This window comes from Cygnus olor, chromosome Z, assembly GCF_009769625.2.
Source record: "Cygnus olor isolate bCygOlo1 chromosome Z, bCygOlo1.pri.v2, whole genome shotgun sequence".
Classification (NCBI taxonomy): domain Eukaryota; kingdom Metazoa; phylum Chordata; class Aves; order Anseriformes; family Anatidae; genus Cygnus; species Cygnus olor.
Window position 1 is genome coordinate 73685285 of NC_049198.1, and position 23277 is coordinate 73708561.

Consider the following 23277-nt stretch of genomic DNA (forward strand, 5'->3'; position numbering starts at 1 on the left):
CTGCCTGTTTCTACTAGTAGCCTTTCATGCCTGTAGGAATTACCTTTGGCCATTTCTAATCTACAGGGTTATCAGCAGCTGGAAAAAACAGGACCTCATTTTGTGGTTGAATGGTAACTTCATTGGAAATTTGATATTTTTAGTTGTAAAATGAAATCCCAAGTCTCTCATATTTTATTTCCCATCTTATTAAAAGTGGCTTGTAAATGGCATTATTTGATTACTTTTACCTGCAGAAAATGCACTGTAGTTATTCCTAAATCTGTGCTGGTTCTTACCAGCAGCAACACAGTTTCAAAGCAAAGACCAGCAAAATCACTGCACTCCTTGTGCACATCTCCCTCTAGTGGAAGCAAAATACATCAAGCCCATTTCTGTAGGGAGACACAGATATCAAAGGTAACTAATAAAGAGGGAACGATGCCCAGCTGTTCTGTCCACTCTCCATCAGCTCTATCCACTCAAGAACAGTAATGGTGATCTAGGGAAATGCTAGAATAGTTTTTGTATTTTAAATGTTTCTTTGATTGCTCTGCAGGGACTTATAACAATACAGTCTTGGAGGTTTAGTTTGTGAATTTTAATGGTGCCATTAAGAGAGTCAGAAAGGTGTCATATATTATGTCTCAAAAAGCTATGCCCTCAGAGAAAGACCAATGGAAATTTTTCAGGTGCAGGTTTTGAATCAGTTCCACTGCTACACGATGGAAGTAAGGACCACGTTAGCATCCCAGGCATCACTGTTGATGAAAGATGAAGTCAACATGAAGTCAACATGAACTGGACTGGTTTTACTGAAGGCTGAGAGATTTTACAGTGGCATAACTGCACCAGCACAGCTCTCCATCTGCAGAGTCTGGTATAAAACTGTGAAGACTGCTAGCATCAGAAAGGTGGGGTAGTGCTAAGTCCAGTGCAGACTCGCTGGAGGAATCTGCAAAGGCCACAGCCCCGGGACTGGGACTGTCTGGCGCACGCTTGGCCCAGCAGTGGCTGTGTCCAGGTCTCTGTGATGTCCACTTTCCCAACAGCCCTGCGGCACCCTGGTGGTGCTGCCCTGAGCTGTGGCTGGGGCATGGACTGCTGCTGCTTGTGGGGGAGCGCTCCGCGCCATGCTGCAGTACGTGAATTTGTCTGGCACGAGCTGCTGTGCCCAACTGGCCACTCTACCTGGTGAAGCTGATGGGCTGTTAGTAGTGGGAAGTAAGAAGTATTTGCACACAGACAGCTGCTTCCCCCAGTCCTCATGGTCCTCTTTTTGCCTCTGGCTGCTCTCCAGGAGGCAACAGAGCCTGCAATGGAATATACCCCTTGGTCATGCTACGCAGAAATTTCATTTCTCTATAACAAGACAGCAGGGCAGGGGCATAAGGAGCACCTTCGCCAGCCACAGGTGTGCAGTACACACAGCAGCACGTTGTCTCTGTGAAGATGCGCAGAAAACTGCAGATGACACCAAGCTGAGCGGTGCCGTTGATACCAAAGAAGGAGGGATGCCATCCAAAAGGACATAGACAGGCTGGAGAAGCGAGCCCACGTGAACTGAATGAGGTTCAACAAGTCCTAGTGCAAGGTGCTGTACCTGGGTTGGGGCAATTGCAGACCTGAGCACAGACTGGGAGAAGAACTCATTGAGGGCAGTACTGTGGAGAAGGATTTGGGGGTTCTGGTGGATGAAAAGCTCGACGTGAGCCAGCAGTGCGTGCTTGCAGCCCACAAGGCCGGCTGCATCAACAGAGGGGTGGCCAGCAGGGCGAGGGAGGCGACTGTGCCCCTCTGTGCCCCATACGCCCCTTAGTTACAATCACGGAACTGCCCCTGTCGATCACCGCGTGTTTGCCCCCCTCTCCCCCCCCAACATGGCGGCGAGCCCTCAGCATCTCGCGCTGCCGGCGGGCGGACGTGACATTACGCCCCGCCCCGCCGGGACGGCACACCACTTCCGTCCGGCCGCGTGGAGGGAGGGGGTTGTGCACCAACGGCTGTAACGGCTGTAACGTCCCAACCGTAACGGTAACAGCCCCCGCGCGCCGCCTGCCATGACGCGCTGGGCCCGCAAGGCCGTCGCCGCCGAGGGGGGCAAGGCGCTGCCGGCCACCCCCTGGGAGGAGATGGCGGCGGCGCCCCGCGGCGCAGTGGTGGCGGTGCCGGCGAGGAAGAGGAGGAGGAAGGAGTACGCGGACCGCGACGTCAACGGGTTCGCTGCCCACCTCAGGAAGGCGGCGGGCGGCGGGGCGGCGGAGGGTGAGGAGCAGCAGCAGCAGCAGGAGGACGAGGAGGAGGCGGCCGCGGCTGTGAGGAAGGCTCTGCGGCGGGAGGGCCGGCGGCTGAGGCGGCAGGAGGCGAGGAGGAACGCCATGGTGAGGCTGGGGGGGGACGGAGCTCTGCTGTGGCTGTCTGTGTGCGGTGGTGCCCCGTAAAGCATCACTCATTAGGGAGCTCGGTGGTCAGTGAGTGAATACACGTGGCCCAGAATTTCCCTGTGCGTTTCTGGTGAAGGAAAAAATAATAATTGATAATAATCACCAATAAATAATAATACATTAATAAATAAATAAAAATAATAATAATAAACAATCACCAATAGAATAATAATCAACAATCACCAATAAAAATAATAATCAATAATAATAACCAATACTAATACTGCTTAGTGACAGGCATCTGCTAGTTATTTTGTGACATGCTGCAGCATTTCTCACATCTTAACAATGTTTCTGCAGTGAGATGATCTGTTGATACACTTGCCTTCTAAAAAGCCTAGAAGCCTCATTAGGCTGGGATTCTCTGAGCCCTCTGACAAACTTCTTCATATTAGAGTAACCTCAAATGTCAGCACTGGAGAATTGCATTCAATAGTACTAAGAAAGTTTCAGCCAAGAGAAATTGTGGCCTAGAGAAAATCTGGTGGATATAAGCGATAATCAGATATTAACACCAAGTGGTCTCTTTCACAAAGCTACTTATAAGTGCTGTTTTGCTCTGTGACATGTTTACAGAAATGCAATTTTTATTTTCAAAGGTATGTTTCCACTGTAGGGAACCTGGCCACGGTGTTGCTGATTGCCCAGCGGTGCTTGAAAGTCAAGATATGGGTACAGGGATCTGTTACCGGTGTGGATCCACAGAACATGACATCAGCAAATGCAAGGCAAAGATAGATCCAGCTGCTGGTATGGTTCAGAAATTTATGTTTCTCAGAGTACTTTGGTGTGAGTTTTCTGACCACTGTAATACAAGGTTTCTGTTTTAGCAACTTAACTGTTCTGAAGACATAGGTTAATATGTTTAAAGGAATACAACATTAAAATAATGCTACTTAACAGTGTAGTGTTTATACTGTAGTATAATATTATGTTACGGTATAATATTGTAATTGTGATGTTTTCAGAGTTGACTGTGACTCTACAAAGTTTTTAACTTGTATCATAAACTTTGGAATTTTGCAGGGGCATTTCCGTATGCAAAATGTTTCATCTGTGGTGAGATGGGACATCTGTCAAGGTCATGTCCAGATAATCCTAAAGGATTGTATGCTGAAGGTGAGTGCAGAAATTTACTGCAAACAAAATGCATTTTTCCTTCTTACCTGACACAGAGTAAAGTAACGTTCAAATTAATGAGGATATTACTGAAAGGAATTTCCAAATGTCTTTTACTCTTGGTGAGAGCAGATCAATTCTGGGGAATTCAGTGTTAATATTCATTATCTAGGGATTTCTATTTTGGTCGAAAGCTCCTTGTTAAACAAGGAGGTGAAGTGCAAAGTATGAGAACTTGCTTGTGGTTGCAGTTTCAAGAGAAACAAAGAAACCGTAGTATCCTGTGTGTATGTAGTCAATGAGTATTTAAATGAAAATACACTTAAGTATGTAGTAAAAACATGCTGTTGGTCTGAAAAGGGACTTTATAACCTTTACAGCTTAACGCTGTAAAAACAGGTGTTCACACAAAGCAAGATCTGTTGTAGTTACACCTGGGAGTCATTTGTTTCATGTATGTAGAAGGTGACATGGTAAAAGATTAAAGAAAAATTAAGAGTTTAAAAAGGGGTCATGGCTTCAAGATAGTCTTAGAAATGTATGTCGTGTGTATGCTGCTTGACCACCCAGCAGCCTGGTGTCCTAACAGCTGAGGCTTGTTCATAGCAAAGGGCTCTCACATCATCATTTTACGTGTCTTTAATGAGAAACATCATCTAGGTTTGAAGATTCATTTAGATTCTGCTCTGCCTGTTGTTTTTTTTGTTGGCACTAGCAAATAACACTCTGTTTGCTGGAATCTCCCAGTACAGATTTGAAGTCTTGCAGACTCTTAAGGGTGATTTTACAATACAGTTGGATTGGAAGAAAAGCATCTTTGAAGGCATTACACTTCTCATAATACAGGCGTTAAAAGTAACTTACATATTTTATAGCTCAGTATCTGCAGTTGGGTTAGGTACTGCTCTGGAGCTCCTGTTACTTTCAGAAGTTCCTTGGAATAATTGAATTTCAGCAGCATTATGTTGTTCTGTCTAAAAAAGAGCTAAAAAGGTAATCAGAAGTATTCCAAGCGTGGTGCGTGGAATTGGTAGTATCTGGTGATTCACAGAGCAGTGCTATTACAGATGGATGTGTCTCTCTGTCAGAGACCGACAGTCTGAGGAAGCTGTGCGAGCAGGCTCCTAAAGCTGTTTGCTCATCAGCTCCACAGTGCCACGTTATTGTGTGTAGGAGTGCTGACCTGTCTGTAGGGATGTATCTTTGTCTTATTTATAGGTTGTCACTATGGAAAAGCAAAGCAAGATTTTTCAATAGACATGTAAGAGTGGGTTTTTTAATTATATTTTTTTCCAGATGGGTAACAACTTTCTCTCTCTTGTAACAGGTGGCTGCTGCAAACTCTGTGGTTCTGTGGAGCACTTTAGAAAAGACTGTCCAGAGAACAAGAACTTAGGTGAGATGCAGGGGGCTGTATAGAATTGTACACGACAGGGTAGTCAGACGAGACTGGAGGTCTGTCCTGCTGGATTCACTAGCTGATTAGCGGCTTCTTTACATGTTCTTTGATTTACCTATGTGGGTGGAAAAATGCTTCATAAATCTGCCTGGCTGATGAGCTCAGCTCTTTTAATAAAATATATGGTTTTATCTGAGCCCTCCCTTCAGGTAAGGCCATTAATAGAAGTACTGTGAGTGAACCACTTCCCTTTTTCACTGATAATTATTTTTTTTACCTCCTGGCAAATCAGCTTGCACTGAGTTCATCAATACCTGTTTCATAACGTAATACTTTTATTAATGATTATATTAAAAGGGAAGTACAATTTGCTGATCAGGTTATGGACTAATAGCATATCTTTTTCCTAAATTGTCAGAGGTAGGAAGAGTCTGCTCGCATACTGCCATACATATGTATACTTACTTTAGGTATCTGTTATTCCAAAAAAAAACTGTGCTAAGGAAGGCAAAACCGACAAACAAGGATTTGAAGAATGACGCTGTTGTTGGAGTGATGAAACATTTTTTTTCTGCTTTGTTTGAACGGCTTACAGAATTTTTGGTTTAATAATGTATCATGAACTTTTGTGTATTTTGTGAGAAGTATTTATGGAGATGACAGATACCTTCAGGATCAGATACAAAAGACCAGCTAAAGTATATGTGGTAGTGTAGGTGTTGTATGAGAGAGCGTATGTTGCATTATAGATGCGTGCTGGTATAATAGTTCAGAAGAAGTGAGATTGAGTCTTAACTGGTCACAGAAGTTTCTGATACAAAAATTAAATTTTTCACCAAACTTACCAGCCATAGCAGATTGTTTGTTTTTTTAATTCCCATTCAGACAAATGCTGAAAGACTATAATGTCACCCTTGCTGGGGTTCTGCACACAGCAAACTATTTTTGTGTTCATAGTACTTTCCGTAAACTGAAAACCTGTACGGGTGCAGTAGGAGGAAAAGAAACATTTGTGGGAAGTGGCACTGCACAAAGCTGAGCCAGCTGTTAGCACTGCATGGCAGCCTTGCGCTGGCAGCGCTGATCAGCTGAAAGGGCACAGAGCTGGTACGCAGGGAGGCAGGAAAACAACCTGCAGGAGCTTCTCTTCACTTGGGAGGTGTGGTCACTAAACCTGCTTGGTCCAACCCCTCCACTGCAAAAGATGTAACAGGCCTGTCAGGTGAGGTTAGCGTGTCGAGGCCTGAATGTATATGTGAGACAGTTAATGGGAACTAGCAAGTGCTAATTTGTAAAGCCACTGTCTTTTTCCAGACAAGGTAAAAAAAAAAAAAAAAAAAGCTGCAATTCTTTTTGCTCTCTGGCACTGGAGTTACATGTGAAAGAGAACTGTTGGTGGTTTTTTTTTTTTTTTGGAGAAGCTTTATGTCCGTAATGAAGACCAACAGATGCTGTTTAATTTCCATGGGGACCTATTAGGCTTTCCACTGATGTTTCTAAACTGGTATTGCTGGTTTAAAATGGTTGAATTAATTTGAACTGGCACATCATGGGTAAGAATTGTAGTATTCTTTAATAGCAGTTTGTGCCATGCAGAGTACTTTCAGATAAATTACAGAAAGGTAACCAATAGCTGGCAAAGAAGCTGAGGCACCAAAGTGTATTGTTTATTCAAGTGGAATTATTTGAGCTACTCTAATATACAGAAGTTAATCCAAGTAAACATTGATTTAACCACGTGATATTCTTGGTGTGATTTGGTTTGTAGCTCTCAGGTAGTCATGCAGAAAAGAAACGGGTTGGTTACCAGCGCTTTCTCTAGGACAGGGAACTTAACTGCTCAAAATACCATTTAAATGGCAAAAGGATGGTGTTTATTATGTGCAGGGATGTAAGACGAGTAAATTCTCTTCTATTGTGCCTCTTCAAGCATGGTTTCTTCAAGATCTTTCCTTTTTATCCAGGGGTGCCTGACATATCCTGAAATCTTTGTTGCATGAGTAATTAGGACTTAGAGGAGAGTTAATGTATCTTCTGCATACTCTCTGAATGTTTCTTTGGACAGTCAAATAGTAAAAAATGCTTTCTGATGATTTCTGAATGTGGAAAATTGGTGCAGGTGAAGAAATGGAGTTTACAAAACACAAATTTAAAACAAGAAGAGTTGTGTAAAGGAGTTAGCTTCATACCCAGAAGTAAACTGACAGGCCCTTGTGGGCCAAATCTTCCTCAAATGTGAAATTTTGATCTGATGATATTGTTTAGCCTTTCTGTAACCTCTTGTCTCTTACTTTACAGATCAGATTACGGTTGGGCGATGGGCCACTGGAATGAGTGCTGATTATGAAGAAGTTACAGAAACACCAAAGCTGCAAAAACCCAAAGTGAAACTACCTAAGGTTGTTAATTTCTAAAGGCCTGTGTTGGATGCTAAGCCACAGATCCAGCGCACTGCTGCACTTCAGAGTAGCGACTGTGTAGAGTGGACTGAACTGCAAGTTCCAGAAAATCGAGCGGACTGTTGTTGCTACAGTTGTGTCCCTGATTTTTTCAGTTTGCCTCCCAGACTCATCTAGCTTACTGAAAAGCTGGGGACATCAGAAATGCAGCAAGCGGGTATTTCATTTTTATATATTTTTGCAGAAATACAGCTTTCTGTCTGATTCACATTCCCTCCCATGGCTAGCTCTCCGAAGAGGGAAATCTGAGGAGAGAAATTGGTTTCCTCTCATAGCATAAATCTGGTGTAATAACCGCACAGGGTATGTGGACTGTATCACGCAGGTTTATGACCAGTGGATCCACCTGGTCAGTAGGGTTAACTCAAGAGTGTTGCTGTTGTTGGGTATGAGTACAGTTCTGCTGATCTTGAGAGTTTCTGCACCAGCATGCGAAAGAACTTCTTCACGGTGAGGGTGACGGAGCACTGGAACAGGCTGTCCAGGGAGGTTGTGGAGTCTCCTTCTCTGGAGATATTCAAGGCCCGTCTGGACGCCTACCTGGGCAGCCTGCTCTAGGGAACCTGCTTTGGCAGGGGGGTTGGACCCGATGATCTCCCGAGGTCCCTTCCAACCCCTTCAATTCTGTGATTCTGGGATTTTTCTGAAAGCGATTGTGGGTATTTTCTAAACACTCTTGTTGGTTTCTAGCTTGGTTTGCCTTCTAGAAAGAGTGATTTTGTGCTCTGAATGTATACACCTGACCTGTCTTACAGCAGAGTTATCGGGAAAGCCCTACAGAGCTGTGTGAGTCCTGCCTTCTGACTGGAGAGCTTAGGGGTGCAATTCCTTTTGTGCGTGGTAGATCAGCTCAGGGTGTATGTGCATGAATCTGATGGTTCATGCATGTTTAATTATTTGAGCACTTCTGCACTAACAAGCTGAATTATGCCCTTCCTCTGATACCCATCATGAAATACACCTGAAAATAGTTGGAGAGCAAATGAGCAGCTTCCTTAGTTTGTGTACTTTTTTAGAGAAAGTGCTCAGAAATCTTGTTCTTCAGTATTTCTGTCCCTTTGGGTTTTATTCTTTGTTTTATTTAAACATGCCTGCTTAATGGCAGACTTATTTATTTTTAAATGGAGGCTGCAGCCTGCACTTGGAAAACTGGTATGTGTTACAAAAGTCACTCAAGCCAATTGAGAATGGAGTGCCTGCAGCAGCTCTCAAAATACTCTCCAGATTCATCCTGTGCAGTCAAGAGTGATAGACTTTTACTTGTGTCAAATTATCTCATCTAAGATGAGAAATTAACCCCAAGCTCATCTCACCATGCTGCTTTTCATTGTGAAGCAGTGTCCTGTCGCAGCATTGGCAGGTGCCGTTTGGGATCTCTGTGCAGTGCTCCTTCCCTGTGTAGGTGTGGGCTCAAGCGCCTGCACCATTGGGCTTCCTCATGCTGCACTTCTGCAGTGCTGCCCCAGGACAAATGCGGCACTTCGGTGCTCCACAAGTCTTACAAGTGCCTTCTAACAACTTCAGCTTGCATTATATCGTGATCAGCAACAGTCTTTGAGGGAAAGCTAGATGATGATAAAGCTGTTGCTTCTAAAGAATTAATTTAACCTTTAAATAAATGTCCTAACAGCCCATACACTGCCCTGTCGAGAATGTGAAGGTAACAACAAACCTGAGTTCAGATTTGGGTTTCGAGATGCTTAGCACCAGGCACTGAAGCTATGGATTTGGAATTTACGTTTATTAAAGCAAAAACAAATAACAACAACAACAACAAAATAAAACAGGAATTTAATTGTCTCAATACATGTTTTGTATACGCACTGTTTTTTTTAAATAAAATGCTGGTAAAGGATACCATAGGTAGAGGTCATATTCTAGGTTTCCCAGTTCTGCTTTGGATTGAATGGCAGATAACAGTGTAAGCATACTCAATTTATAATAATCAGCACCCACTTAAATGGACAAGAGGGGTGGACTTTGATGAAATGAAGGATTAATTACCGAGTTTTAATTAACTTTGATTGAAGCTCAAAGCTGCAACAGACATTCCAGCTTAAAAGGTGTTTTCCTTTCTAGTATATGAATACATAAATATTTTTTAAAACCTCACCATTTTAGATTATTTTCTGTGTTTCAAATCTCCTTAATGTTGTAGCATGACTTGATGATCCTGAAGGTCTTTTCCAACCTGGATGATTCGGATTGTGTGTTCTTCCACCACCACACACTTGAAGCCATGCACTTTGACAGTCCTACTGCTGTAGACAATGCCTGTGGTGTGTGAGTTGGGGTTTCAGAGTGCAGCCTTTCCTCCCGAGGCAGTGGCTGCTCCAGGTCTGTGGTTCCAAGTAAGACGTGGTCACCTGGCTGCTCTACTGCAGGCTGAGGCAGAAGCGTCCCTTTGAGGGGCTGCAAGGTTGTATCAGGTACTGCATGGATCCTGGGCGAGGAAAAGAGAATTCCCACAACTGATCAGTGACTTCTGCTTGGCTAGAGGGACTGCTAACACCAGGAAGGCAAAAGGGACAGTTGTGGCATAGAATACCATGCACGAAGTTGTGGATTAACCTTTGAATTCTTGAATTCGTAGATGGAGCACAAAATGAGGTGCTGAAATTCTTGTGCTCTGCTGTAAAACTGCTGCACAGGTTAGCAATCTTCAGTAACTGCTGGACAACACAAGTTGTTAAACACACCTACAAATCTCTTCATTTCATTTCACAAAAGCTTGTGTAGCTAGACGGCAGCTAGCTATGTGAGCAGTTACTTTTAAAGCACTTGTGTATAAAGATGTATTGTTCTACTAAATTTTAAAGTTAGGCAAACAGTTTAAGGAAAACTTGTTCTGCTAGAAACCTGGATCTCATCTCAGTTGCACAGAAGCTGGTACATAATCCTTCGGCTATGTGACCAGACACTAGCCCCACACACACCTAAAGAAAGATGTGTGGCTGCATCCAGAAAGAAGCCTGAGTTTGCAGTGCTCAGCACTACAGTGGCTAAGGTCTCAGTGTCAGATGAGCAGGCATGAGGCTGGAATGATCTCAGCAAAACACTTACTTCCAAAATGCCAAATAATGTTCTCCAGACAGCCCTTGTGGTGGCCCAACAGCTGAGTTCAGTGTGTAGTCGTCTCTAAAGGCAGGTTATGAGCTGCTGCACAGGTCACTCAGTGCTGGGCATGGGCTGAGGTTGGGCTCTCCCCAGAAGCTTTATTCAGGGAATATATTCCCTGCACATACGCAGAGCTGAACGTTAGGTGTCTCTGTTTGCTAAAAATTGGAACCACAAAGACTTACCTGCCCGCTCGAGGGCTTCTGTCTGCTGCTGTCTGCACACAGCAAACATCTGAGAGAGCACAGAGCTGCGCAGCTTGCACAGGTGACGACCCTCCCCTTACCAGCCACCCCAGGAGGAGGAAGGAAGCCTGCCCTGCTCAGGCCTCGACACGGTTCGTGCTGTGGAAGGGGCTGCCCTGAGCCTGCAGTCCTCACTTGCTAGATGCATCTTACCCATGTGGTAAAAATCATGATCCAAAATAAGGATCTGTATCCAAAGGGTCATCTTCAGAGCCAAAGATCATGCCCCAGTTTGATTTTTCTATTACTAGTGCAAACATTTCTCTGTGTTGTAGGGTGTATAGTGGCTGGCATCACAAGATACAGAAGACGTCCTAATTTCGCTCGATCATTGTTTCAGTGCAACGCCGTACCCATGTGAAATGCCCCAATGAGAGGCCAGCTGACTGCTAATACACATAAGGGCTTCCAGGGCAAGAGCAGGTGCCTCCTGTGGTGCATGTGGTCGATGTCATGCACAATTTGCAGGTATATTGTAACCCACAGATCACCAAAAAAAGCTTTGATTTGGTTATAGGTTAAACTGAAGATGTAATTTACTTAAGTGGGACCTGGATGAGATGCTTAGAGCTCTCATTCTACCAATTACGAGACTTCAGAGAGAGGAATGGCACAGCTACAGTTCACACGCTTTGATCCTCTTAACCCACGTCTCCATTCATGTTACAATTTAACTGCAGGTGATCTTATATGCTTTTTGAACAAGGGCCTTTTGAGAGGGAAAAAAAACAACAGAAAACAACAGACACACCACAATAAAACCTCTGAAACTTCTCCCTTTTTATGTATGAGGGAATGTATTCAAGACTCTTCCTGCTCTACATGAATTTGCTGCCAGCAGAACAGTCTGGTGTAGAACTGGGGGTCACAGCACTTGCGTAGAAGACCAACAGCCCCCCATCATCACCACAAACCAGTCTGTCTGGAATCAGGTCTGAAGCCCTTCCAGAGATAGTGTAATAAAAATTATGATGATCGACGTGTAACCTGAAAAGCAATAATTTACTGAAAATCACAGATAAGCTACAAGCATTGACACATAAACATTAGCAAACACTAACTTCATTTAGGGTATAATAGATTTACATACAATGCATGTGCAAGAACCTAGACAAAGAGGCCAGAGCACTGGATAAGGTACTTAGTAGTACCAGTTCTCTGCAAATTAGACAGATTAGAGTTTACTGATTTAAAACTGACTGAGTGCCACTAGGTTCAATACAACAGTATAATAATGAAAATGAAATGGTCTAAGTTCTGTTGGGTCAATCAAAATTCATTAATGCATTCAAGTGCAGACTCTGTGCCTTAATCTCTTTTAGATTAAAAGAGAATTTAGAGCATAAGGCCTAATCTTAATTTCATACAAAATCCTCATGCTAGATATCCTCTGGTTCAAGCCCAGTATCAGCTGCATGACCCAAAGTAATTAAGATGTAGAAGGATGATCAACACACATGCAAGAATTTTAACCGGTATTGCTTGATAATCTTTAGCACTGTCCGGAAATTTGCTTTTAACTTCAGCACTTGCTGCCTTTCTGCTTCAAGAACTTTATACACTCCAAAGCAGTGTCTTCAATGGAGTTTGATGAACCAGTAAGATTCGCAGCTAAGTAGGGCATAACACCTGATGTCATTTGATTGAAGTAACACACCTGTTTAAATAAAAAATTAAATAAAAAAATAAAAACCCTATGGACTGCAATAGTTAGTCATTTTTTTTGAGACCCTAGATGAGTATCCAAGTTTTTATGGAAGAGAACAGAAGTGCATAGTGCTTTTAGGCAGTAGAAACTGAAGGCACAAATTAGCAAAAACAACATGTCTTTTTTATAATCCTTTGAGGATCTTAATGTCTGTCCTCACTACTGGCAGGGCCTCAAGCATATAGGTGAATGTACACAGCAATGCAGCAAGAAACATTGCCTAACTTGTAAACTGCATCACAAAATTGTAGAATCATCCAATGTTCCAAGTTGGAAGGGCCCCACAAGTATCACTGGGTCCGACTCCTATAGATGTGCTTTATGAACAAAACTCTTGTCTGAAAAAAAGAATCCCCGCCACTGACAGATGCTGTTTTCAGACACCCATTTTCTTAAATTAAAACGTTGTATCTTTCCCATGGAAAAGTATAGAAGAGAGGGACACTGCCATTCGTCCAGGAACGGGGTTCAGATTGCATAATTTCTGATATATAAAACCAAGCATTTAATCTGAACTAGTTCCTTGGGATTCCTCTGAAGGCAGACAGGCACCAACAGACACCATGCCTTCTAGAAGCTTATTTTAGGACTGATTGAACTACCCTCCAAAAGTCCCAGTCCTTCTTCAGTGCTGAGTTTAACTTCATTCCTAATTTTCAGATTGGCCAAAGGTGAGCAAAACAAATTCCACTTTGTGGAATAAAGAACATCTTTGATAACCAAACTGAAGTCTGGGGAAACCAACTCATTTCTTTTGTTGTGTTTCTGCTGTTCTAGACTGCCAGCGCAAATGAGATTATATGCACATGTAGGAGATTATATGCACATATCCACAGGAAGGAAGGCACGGCCAAGGTCTGAAGAGCTACTCACCGTACAGGAGCTGTCACTGTCACTGTAGATCTGGAATCCTGCACAAAGGATTTCACTTCTGCAGTATTCTGGAGAAGGCGGCTTAGACGTGAGGGTAACTGACTTTACAGCTACTACATAGGGTTCACTGCAGTGCAAGGGGAGGAATCAAACTTTTTTTTCAACAAGATAATAAAAAATGCATGTAAAGGGCTAAAAATATAGAGTATGAATTTTTTCTTTGAGAAGCATAAATAGCTATACCAAAGATGTCATTTTTATACAAAGGCAAACAAGCTCCTGTATTTTAAAGGCTTATTAAAAGGCTCAGTTCTCTTGTGTCTCATTAAGGCTTTGTCACAGACTCCAATCAAGAAGACTTCTGTGGAAAGCCACAGAACCACCACCCACATACACCACCCCCTTTCTTTTTCTTTTTCTTTTTCTTTTTCTTTTTCTTTTTCTTTTTCTTTTTCTTTTTCTTTTTCTTTTTCTTTTGCTTTTTCTTTTGCTTTTCGTTTTTTTCTTTTTTTTTCTTCATTTATTCTGCTCTCCAGGAACCAAGTTCACAGGAACAGGGCCTAGGAGCAATCCTTACTAAGGGCATGTGGAGTATGGCCCCAGCAAAGGTAAACACGATCCAACTCCCAGATGTAGGGGGGGAAAAAAGCACAGTACAGAACACTATTTACAAGCAATGTTCTGTTAACATAAAGAATTACTAAATATAAGAAAATAAAGTGGGAATAAAGAATGATAAGCACAAAATAGACCAAATGCTCCCATTTATCCATGTTTCATTATGCAAGAACAAAAGGAAATCTAATGAAAAAGAAAAATCAATGTACGTTAAACCAATCACCTGAATTTTTAAACCATGTTCAGCAGCAATGTTTACTGATAAAATAAATGCATCACACTGAGGTTTCAAGAAAGGCCAAACATTTCATTGAGAAAAAATTCTCCAGGATTACATTAAATAGGAACAAAGTCTCTTAAAGAAACTCCTAATCATGGGCTTTAGCACATTGACAGAGCCTCCAGGATATGTTTTTTTCCAAATTGCCTGATTGGAATTCTGACCTGTTTTCTCTCAGGATGGACCGTTCCTGAAGAGTCACTATCAAAGAAGCAACACTGGACTACGCTCTAAGTCTATGATGCTCTCCATTCACTTCATTGCTTCTTCCCTTTGCAAAATAAATCTGGTTGTGCAGACTAGGGCATCAATAGATATTTTAAATCAGCTACTAATCCAATGTCTTAAAAAAATAAATGACATTTTTGTCACCAAACAACAGGCATGATAGAGGTCAGCAGTAATCAAAACCGTGGCTCCAAAGCACTCACAGTTCAGCTTGAAATTGTATGCTCACCTGGGCTTACAAGGTTGCCTTTGAGACACAAGAATCACGAAGTCCCGGGGTTTATGGCCAGTCATGGGTGGAGACGTAACATAATATATCTTCTCATCTTCGTTCACAGCCTGTAGGACCTCACAAGTTCTGCAAGTACATTTAATACACACACATGCTGGACCTTTCATATGCAAGAGCATCTCTTATAAAAAGCACAGTACCAACATATATTCCTGCCTGAAATTCAGGATATGGTCTTCCTGCAGAGGCAGTGTCCTGGTTGTGTCAGCAGACATACAGTTAATTTTCTTTCAGGACTTTTCAGCTCCTCAGACTGCACTGCCAACAAGGAGTCTGGGGGTGCCCAAGGAGCTGGGAGGGGATGCAGCCAGGACAGCTGGCCCCAACTAGCCAAAGGGATGTCCCATATCATGTGCCATCATGTGGGACAATAACACTGGGGAAGAGTTGGCCAGGGGTGGTGGGAGGACACTGCCCAGGCTCTGGCTGGGCATTGTTCAGTGAGTAGTGAGCAAATGCACTGTGCATCACTTTCTTTGTATGTTCTTTTATCGTTATTATTATTTTCCCTTCCTTCTCTGTCCTATTAAACTGTCTTTATCTCAACCCACGAGTTTTACCTTTGTTCTTTTTTCCAGTTCTCTCCCCCATCCCACTGTGGAGGGAGGGGAGGGGAGCGAGCAAACGGCTGTGTGGTGCAGAGCTGCCTGCCCAGTTAAACCGCAACAGGCAGCAAACTTAAGAGAGGAATAAGGAGTGAAAACCTGAGTTTTTCTGCAATGCCTCATCTGACACCACATCTATATCCCACAAAATTGTTCAGAAGTGCTGCAGGGTGTTGGAACAAAGTCTAAAAAGCTTCTCATCTACTACCCATTTCTACTTGGAATGACATTAGCTTGCATGACATAATACCCGCTGTTTGACCAAACATTGTCCATCTGACATACCAAAGGTGCAATAGTCAGAAAATATTAGCAAAATTTTATTCAAGGTTGTGTTTTGCTGTGTTCAGAAGATGCCACCCGGTAGGACACACTCTTTCACTCTCTTGGAAGTACTGATCACTCTCTCTTAGTTTTCAATACTGAAAAAAACCTCAGTGTTATCCTTTGCACTGGCAGTAACTAATTTCACTTCAGCTTCTACTGCCTTAGTAATAAACACTGCTGAATTTGTATTCCATTTTGACTAGTAAATTGGGCTTCATGGTAGTCATAAGAAATCTGAGGTTTTGGCTTTAGATATGGAAAAGCAACATAACATTTCTTCAGATTTCATTTTTTTAAGCCATAAATGCAGAAGATGATGTTGATTCTTAAATATTCTTAGGTCTCCACTTACTTTCTAATAAAAATCTTTCAAGACAGAATAACTAGTTGAAAAAGCTTCTACGTCAGGAAAATATTCACCTAATCAAACTGGTATCATATCAATGCCCTTGTCTCTAGTCATTATTCTACACCATGTAAGGTAGATTAAAAACGCCTTTTACAGCTAGTCTGAAACCCATTCCAATTTAGACACACTTTATAAGATGTAAATTTTCTTAAAAAGTGAATTTTGAAGATCCCCATTTCTTGATTTCTCACTTTGACTGTATGGTGAAGCTGAGCATCAGCATCCTAAACAGCATAAACATGAATAGGTCCACAGCTTTGCCTTACTTCTTACAGACAGTGTTCACCATTTTTCCACCTCAAGTTATACACAACCTACTCAAGTTAACCCTTTTAAGAAACATAGGTTTAGGCATGGAATTTTGTTTGTTTTAGTAAAGGGTAACCCCTGTCCCACCTCTTTTGACAGTCCAGGGCAACCCTATTGAGAAATTATTTTATTTTATTTTATTTTATTTTTGAGGGAAAAAAACAATCTATACTCTGACTAATGAACCTTTAATGTCAGCTCCATACAGCAATTTCTTCTTAATTAGGTGGAAAAGTGTCAACATCTCAAAAAATATTTGTCTCGGAAAAGGTTAGTTGTCAGTGGATTAGAATAGTCTTAAATAAAGGTAAGTTCTTACAAGAAATGTTTGTCCCATTGTTGACGGCGTGTGAAGTCAGACAAAAGGGAGAAAGCTACATGTGATGGTATCTTCACTTGCATTTCTACTTTGAGTGACAAGACATCACCCTCCTCATGAGTCCATATTTTTATCTGGAAAAGTGAACAACATATTAAAAACAAAGGGTGACTGCTATAAATATTTTAGCACTTTTAAATGTTACACATTTAGGACTTAAGCAGATTTTCTCAACTACATATGAAACTGTATCTGACAGATGTAAGGCAGATAAGTATTCAAGATTAGTTTTACATTAAAATACAGCACAACACAAAATCAAATATACTGGTAGCATAGTGAGATCACACAGTTTTAATTGCATCAGGTTAGGGCTAACTGAATTACCTTCTAAGTGGGAATGACTGATCAAAAGGCCATATCTAAACCCCTTTTTCACACTTTTTGGATATAGTCTATAAATATCTTAAGTACTGCAGGTGCCTTAGAAAAAATAGAGTTATTTCAGTGCATTTTTCTTTTGTCAGGACCATGTAAGATGGCATCGCTTTCATACACAACAGCAGATACACTTAGGAATGAAGGAAAAAGCTTCTTCTTGGCCTTGCTGTATATAGAAAGTCTCCTCACAGAGGTGAATTTTGGACTCCTTACAGACCAAAAGCTAAGGGGACAACCTTGGGACCTCATGCAACACTTCTGTGAATTTGGCATCATGACCCATAACGGGTGATTAGACTTTTTAAACGTAGGCAAGTACTGGTCCAGAATTCTACCATTTTCTAGCTTGTCCCTTGAGTCAGGCTGAGTTACAAAAATAAGGCATAAATACAGGACAGTAAGAGAAGGTAACATACAATTTTTAGGAAGGAATGGAAGAAACTTCTTTTAGGTAGGTTGTTCTGGTGGAGTGGTGATGGTTACTTAAAGCTTTTCAGAAATTGTAAACTTCAGAATAGAATTCACTGGATGGGGCACTGGTGAGCAGCAGCAAGCTGGAGTGGTTTTTTGACATGGTTCCATACGACATCCTAATCTCTAATTTGGAGAAATATGGATTTGAAGGGTGGACCATCCAGTGGATAAGGAATTGGCTCAACAGCTGCACCCAGAGAGTGGTGGTCGATGGTTCTATGTCCAAGTGGAGGCCAGTGATGAGCAGTGTCTCTCAGGGGTCTGTCTTGGGACTGGTGCTTTTCAGTATCTTCATCAATTACATAGACTATGGAATTCAGTGCACACTCAGCAAGTCTGTGGATGACACCAAGCTGAGCGGTGCCGTTGATACCAAAGAAGGAGGGATGCCATCCAAAAGGACATAGACAGGCTGGAGAAGTGGGCCCATGTAAATCGAATGAGGTTCAACAAGTCCTAGTGCAAGGTGCTGTACCTGGGTCAGGGCAATCCCAGACATGAGCACAGACTGGGAGAAGAACTCATTGAGAGCAGCCCTGCAGAGAAGGACGAAGAAGGAAGGGTTCTGGTGGATGAAAAGCTCGACATGAGCCAGCAGTGAGCACTTGCAGCCCAGAAGGCCAACTGTGTCCTGGGCTGCATCAACAGAGGAGTGTGGACCTCTTAGACTGAGTCCAAAAGAGGGCTACAAAGATGATCAGAGGGCTGAAGCACCTCTCCTGTGCAGGAAGTCTGAGAGATCTGGGGATGTTCGGCTTGGAGAAGAGAAGGCTCTGGCAGACCTCATTGCAGCCTTTCAGTACTTAAAGGGGTCTTATAACAAGGATGGAGAAGGACTCTTTACCCAGGTAGATAATGACAGGACAAGGGGGAATTGTCTTTAACTAAAAGAGGATAGATTTAGATTAGACATTAGGAAATTCTTCACTGTAAGGGTAGTGAAGCACTGGAGCAGGTTGCCCAGAGAAGCTGTGGATGCCCCATCCCTGGAGGTGTTCAAGGCCAGGCTGGATGGGGCCTTGACCAACCTGATCTAGTGGGTGGCATCCCTGCCTATGGCAGGGGGTTGTAGTTAGATATATTTCAGGTCACTTCCAGCCCAAGCCATTCTATGATTCTGTGCTTCCCAAAGTTGAACCTGATGTGTTAATTTTCTTCTCAAATACTAGAAAGTTTTAACAGATTTTCATTTCTAAGTAATAAAAAATTCATAAGCTTCTTTATCTCTGCTGCTCTTTTTTTGTTATACCAAAAAAAAAAAAAAACAGTCTTTTGGTTTACCGAACATTTATAAAACAACACAGATTTTGTATGTTTATGTATTTTCATGTTTTGGGACAGGGAAAAAAAAAACAACATAATATAATCCAGCAACCATCTTCCTGAATTAAAGTTTTGGTGGAAAAGAAAAGGCCAAGCTCTCCAGAAACCAGCTACAGGAAACATAGATCAATAATCCTATAAGGCATAGAAGAGAAATCATGCTCTCTTCGGAGTCTTCTGGACTTCAAAATCACAAAATAAAGTAGGAGGTGCAGCTCTTAAAACACCTTTCCATACAGTGAACACTGGCAAAGCTAGGTTTTTATACAGGCCTAGAAGTCTTGTAGCTATGTGTCAAAGGGCTCACAGTACCTCCTCCTACTTTCAAAACCTTTCAATCAACTTGGGATCACTCCAGGGAAAACGGCACAAATCCTCATCCTACAGAGAAGCACATGCTGCTTTGCACAATCTACCTACTAGAATACTTCAACCCAAAATATAGTTCAGTCTTTGACAATCCTGTTTTGGATAGTATGACTGTCTTCATGTAGAGCACTGATCAGCAATACTACTGATTTTTACTGTTTGTTTTTTATCCTCTTCCCCAGAGAATATTTTGTGGACACCGAAGACTTTGTCTGACTGGAGACACTGCTATGCTTTTTTATCAGAGAAACCTAAAAAATTGTTCTATGCCTATGCCACTGAATACCCTAAGCAAAAGGATCAAGACACATGACCTAGTTTGCAATGCATCAGCAGTGCAGAGAACAGAAGACAGGTATGACTGATGTGCCTGAGGAGGCCTGCAGTGCTTAAAGAAACATGACGAAATGTTCTAAGCAAGATTTGGTTTCTTAAGAGATATTTGCTAGTGTTACGGGTTACAAAAGTGACAGAATTGAGCATGGAACTGTGACAAGTGACCAAGCCAACATTTGATAAGACAATAAATTTCATTACCTGAAGCTGCAAGAAGCCATTCTTGGAGCTGCCTCTCTATCACTATTTAGTGACTCGAACACACATCTAAACTTGACTGGAGGAGCTGTGAAGTCCCAGATTGGTTTCGCTCACATTTCCTTCTCCAAAGGAGAAATCTCATCCACCTAGTGGGTTAACTTGAAGGTAATCACAAATACATATGGGGACAAGAATAACCTCTGCCTGCTGCTGACATCCACACTGTGTCAGCAGGTTACATTTCGCCTGCAAGTAGATGCTAAGTAAGAGGAAAGATAAGGCTTATTATGGAATCAGTGGTATGCCACAAAGTGGCCTACATCCAGAATTAGGATTTGCTATCACCGGTCACTGCATACATCCTTACAGAAAAAGAAATGGTACTGTGCTACCCTGGATGCTTGCCACTTCTCTAAGGCCTATGTAATTATTGGCAATATCAGGTTATGCAGAAAGGTCCAGCAGAATGGGAATGGATGGCTGCTCTCTGTCCACTAACAGCATCAGTGCGAGTTGCATCTCACATCCTGCCTAAGCCAAGATTTTGTTGGCTTTAAGGTACCTACTTCAATTAGATTAACAAACAGCTAGAAAAAGCTGCTCAAGATCTTCCATCAGAAAAGAGCTGACTTAGAGAAATATCTTACCATCAGGACTATTTCAAGGTATCGATAATGGAGAAGGTTGCAAATTGAAACAGTATTACTAATACTGGAAGTTACCTGATGGCTTGCTGAGAGAGAGAAATCGCATCATCACACCATGCTCTTTCAAATGTCATCCAAAATGTGCATGGGTGTGGTTTTTCGTATGAAGCAATTTTGTCACAACATTTCTTGTCATTCCTATTACACGTTTCAAGCATTTAGAATTAAGAAAGATATCAAGATTTAGGCAGTTCCAGTGGAGGCAGAAAGAAAGTTTCACATGCATAACAATAATGCTTTGCCAGAGGTTTGAAAATAATGTTAAATGTTTCAATCTGACTGTTTAAGCTTGCTTACTCAACCATGAGTGCTGTCTGTCATTTATTTGGCACAGCTACTGAAAGTTTTTAACCACTGGAACAACCTACACATGGAACTAGCAGATTTGCCATAGCTGAAATTCATTTCTTCCATATATATATGCTCTTACATAAGTTGTCTATTGACCAGATGCAAGAAGCAGTAGGTGAAGATTCATAGCCTGCGATGTGCAGGGGGTCAGACTAAAAGATCCTAACAGTCTCTTCTTGTAGTCTTGAGCTGAGAAAATAAGGAAACATTAAAGAAAACAGGGTGACTGGTAGCTTTGAGCTAGCAGAAGCAAGGAAGATAAGGGATGAAAGGTAAAAGGTAAAAAACAAGGAGAAAAACAGCTGTGGGCAGATTACAGACAGACTTTGCTCATTAATGGTCATTAACATACTAAAAAGACACCCATCAAAATGCTAATGTATGCGAACGTGAGATTTGGTGCCCCTTCCTCTCTGGTCCTCTGTAATGCACAAACTCAGTAGAGGTAAGTTATATCACCTGTCAACTGGCAGTAGCCACTTAGAACAATCTCAAGATACTGCCTGCTGCTTAGAAATACCTCCCATGATGTAAAGCTGATAAAGGCAGTATATTACAGACTGCTACACACATTTTGCTGATCATATTGCTTATGAGAAGCCCAACAGATCCTCAATAACATTGCCTAAGCAGAGATATCCAAGCTTGGTGTTTCACTAGAATCAAAGAATTTGGCAAAACCACAAAGGCAGTTCAATTGTGTCAAAAAAAATGCTTCACAAAAGTAAGATGTAGTTTTGTTTTTGTTTTTACATTCTACTTTATGGTTGCTCAACAAGCCCAATGAGTTGCTGTCAAACCTGCCCTTTTGGGATCTCAAGTCTAAGGTTTACCAGCCATGCAGACTGTCTCAGGAGAGAAGCTTCCAGGTTGAACACTGCTCTGGACAAACAGCTTTGCAACCTGTTGGGGTAACTACAGGAGTTTTGTTTTTATATACTAGCCACAGTAAAACCAAACACTGCCAAGCCAACGTATTTATTTACAAATGCAAAACGTTGCTTTTCTCCACCCACCTCTTATGCTATAATATAACTAAGTGGCTGTGCAGCTGTTCCACAGCTACGTACTTACATGCTCTAGCATACTGGTTATTTCCCATCCTCGTTTTGCTGCCAGGTGTGTCAGTGTGGCTACATTGCTGTAACTCACATATGCCTGAAATGTAAGATACATTTCTGAAAATCAAGGGATAAAGGTAGATTTCACTAAATGCTCCAGGAATGAGACGCTTTTTTTCTATCATTACCCCTGAATCGCAAACAAATGTGTATTTTCCCATAAGTGTTTTCCTTCCAGAAAACATGGTCCAGTAGTTTCTGAATTAAATACTTTCAATAGCTAGATTATGTGCTCACATGGCTGATGGCAAAACAACCCTAATTAAACAACAAAATACCACTTCAGGCTTCTCCAATTATATAGCATCACAGAAAAACTGTGACCACTGGAGAGATAATACAGGTAACCCCTGAGACCACTAAATTAATGGTTTTGTCCATTTTCCTCCTAAGTAATTAAAATCTACTGGAAATTTAACCTCTTCATTGCTATCAACCTGTGGTCTATCATGGCAGCTGCTTTACAAATCAGGCTCAGGGCAGAGAAAGTGCAAACATATCTATTATATATGCTTGACTACACTGGATGGAGTTCTCTTTTAAGCACTGTACAAAGAGAACAGAGCTTTAGAGTCTTTAATGACAAGTTTTAATGTAATACCAAATAAATCTAAGTAACCCATTTTTAACATTGCGTGCATAGTTATATTTATTGTCTTGCAGAAAAGAAATGCTGCATTTGCAGGATTCAAACTCCATTCATGGAGATGCCACTGATAACAACAAATCCCTCCCTGTAATATAATTCTCAATTATTTATTTAGTTTCATATAAAGACCTGGTAAAATTTCTGGGAGCCACTGGGAACTTGTATACAAAGAAAATTTAACCACAGAAACTCCATGCTGGTTTCTGCAACATTTAGGGTGTGTACAAATCCACCTAAGTTCAGATTCATCACTGTTTACTTTATGGCACAAGCACATTCTATGCCTTATCATGTCCAAGACAGAAATGTACCACATATTTTCACTTCTGTTTCCCGCAAGAATGAAGTTTACATTATTTCACTGTTTATATGTCTCTTGGTATTGCCTTGTCTCTTTCCCCGCTTTTAGCATTCATTACTAGTGATAATAAAACCCCACAAGTTTTGAGAAATTCAGTGGGAAAAAGCAAACATGTTCCTCTACAGTAGTATTAAACTTTCTAAAAGCTGGGCACACTGGAATATAAATCTTCAGGAGACCTGTCTTCATTATAGCTCTGCTGCTTAAGGGACAA

The 23277-nt window shown here is 41.7% G+C and overlaps 2 protein-coding genes across 5 annotated transcripts in view; one reads left to right on the forward strand and one right to left on the reverse strand.

Moving 5' to 3' along the window:
* The first annotated feature begins 1704 nt into the window (after positions 1-1704).
* Positions 1705-9253, forward strand: ZCCHC9 (zinc finger CCHC-type containing 9). Of its 2 annotated transcripts, XM_040542036.1 has the most exons (6): positions 1705-2360; positions 3023-3173; positions 3450-3542; positions 4870-4938; positions 5065-5150; positions 7240-9253. In XM_040542036.1, exons 1-6 carry the CDS (start codon positions 2040-2042, stop codon positions 7273-7275), a joined length of 756 nt encoding a protein of 251 aa, XP_040397970.1. In that variant the 5' UTR covers positions 1705-2039; the 3' UTR covers positions 7276-9253. The 2 variants fall into 2 exon arrangements, with proteins under 2 accessions (XP_040397970.1, XP_040397971.1); XM_040542037.1 differs by lacking the exon at positions 5065-5150 and having other exon boundaries at positions 1839-2360.
* Positions 9254-9398: 145 nt separating this feature from the next.
* Positions 9399-23277, reverse strand: part of ACOT12 (acyl-CoA thioesterase 12) — a 35660-nt gene continuing 21781 nt past the window's right edge. For all 3 annotated transcript variants that reach the window (XM_040542034.1, XM_040542032.1, XM_040542035.1), the window contains 5 exons: positions 22007-22090; positions 16731-16864; positions 14699-14827; positions 13344-13470; positions 9399-12419 (listed from right to left, as the gene is read on the reverse strand). In XM_040542034.1, the coding sequence (XP_040397968.1) occupies positions 12285-12419; positions 13344-13470; positions 14699-14827; positions 16731-16864; positions 22007-22090 (609 nt within the window). In that variant the 3' untranslated portion in view covers positions 9399-12284. The remainder of the gene's footprint in view (positions 12420-13343; positions 13471-14698; positions 14828-16730; positions 16865-22006; positions 22091-23277) is intronic.

Bases quoted from the DNA above. Each gene is read 5' to 3' on its own strand.
- ZCCHC9 (XM_040542036.1), top strand. From the start codon at position 2,040: ATGACGCGCTGGGCCCGCAAGGCCGTCGCCGCCGAGGGGGGCAAGGCG. The intron at 2,361-3,022 runs GTGAGGCTGGGG...TTATTTTCAAAG, and splicing joins AGGCGAGGAGGAACGCCATG to GTATGTTTCCACTGTAGGGA. The intron at 5,151-7,239 runs GTAAGGCCATTA...CTTACTTTACAG, and splicing joins TATCTGAGCCCTCCCTTCAG to ATCAGATTACGGTTGGGCGA.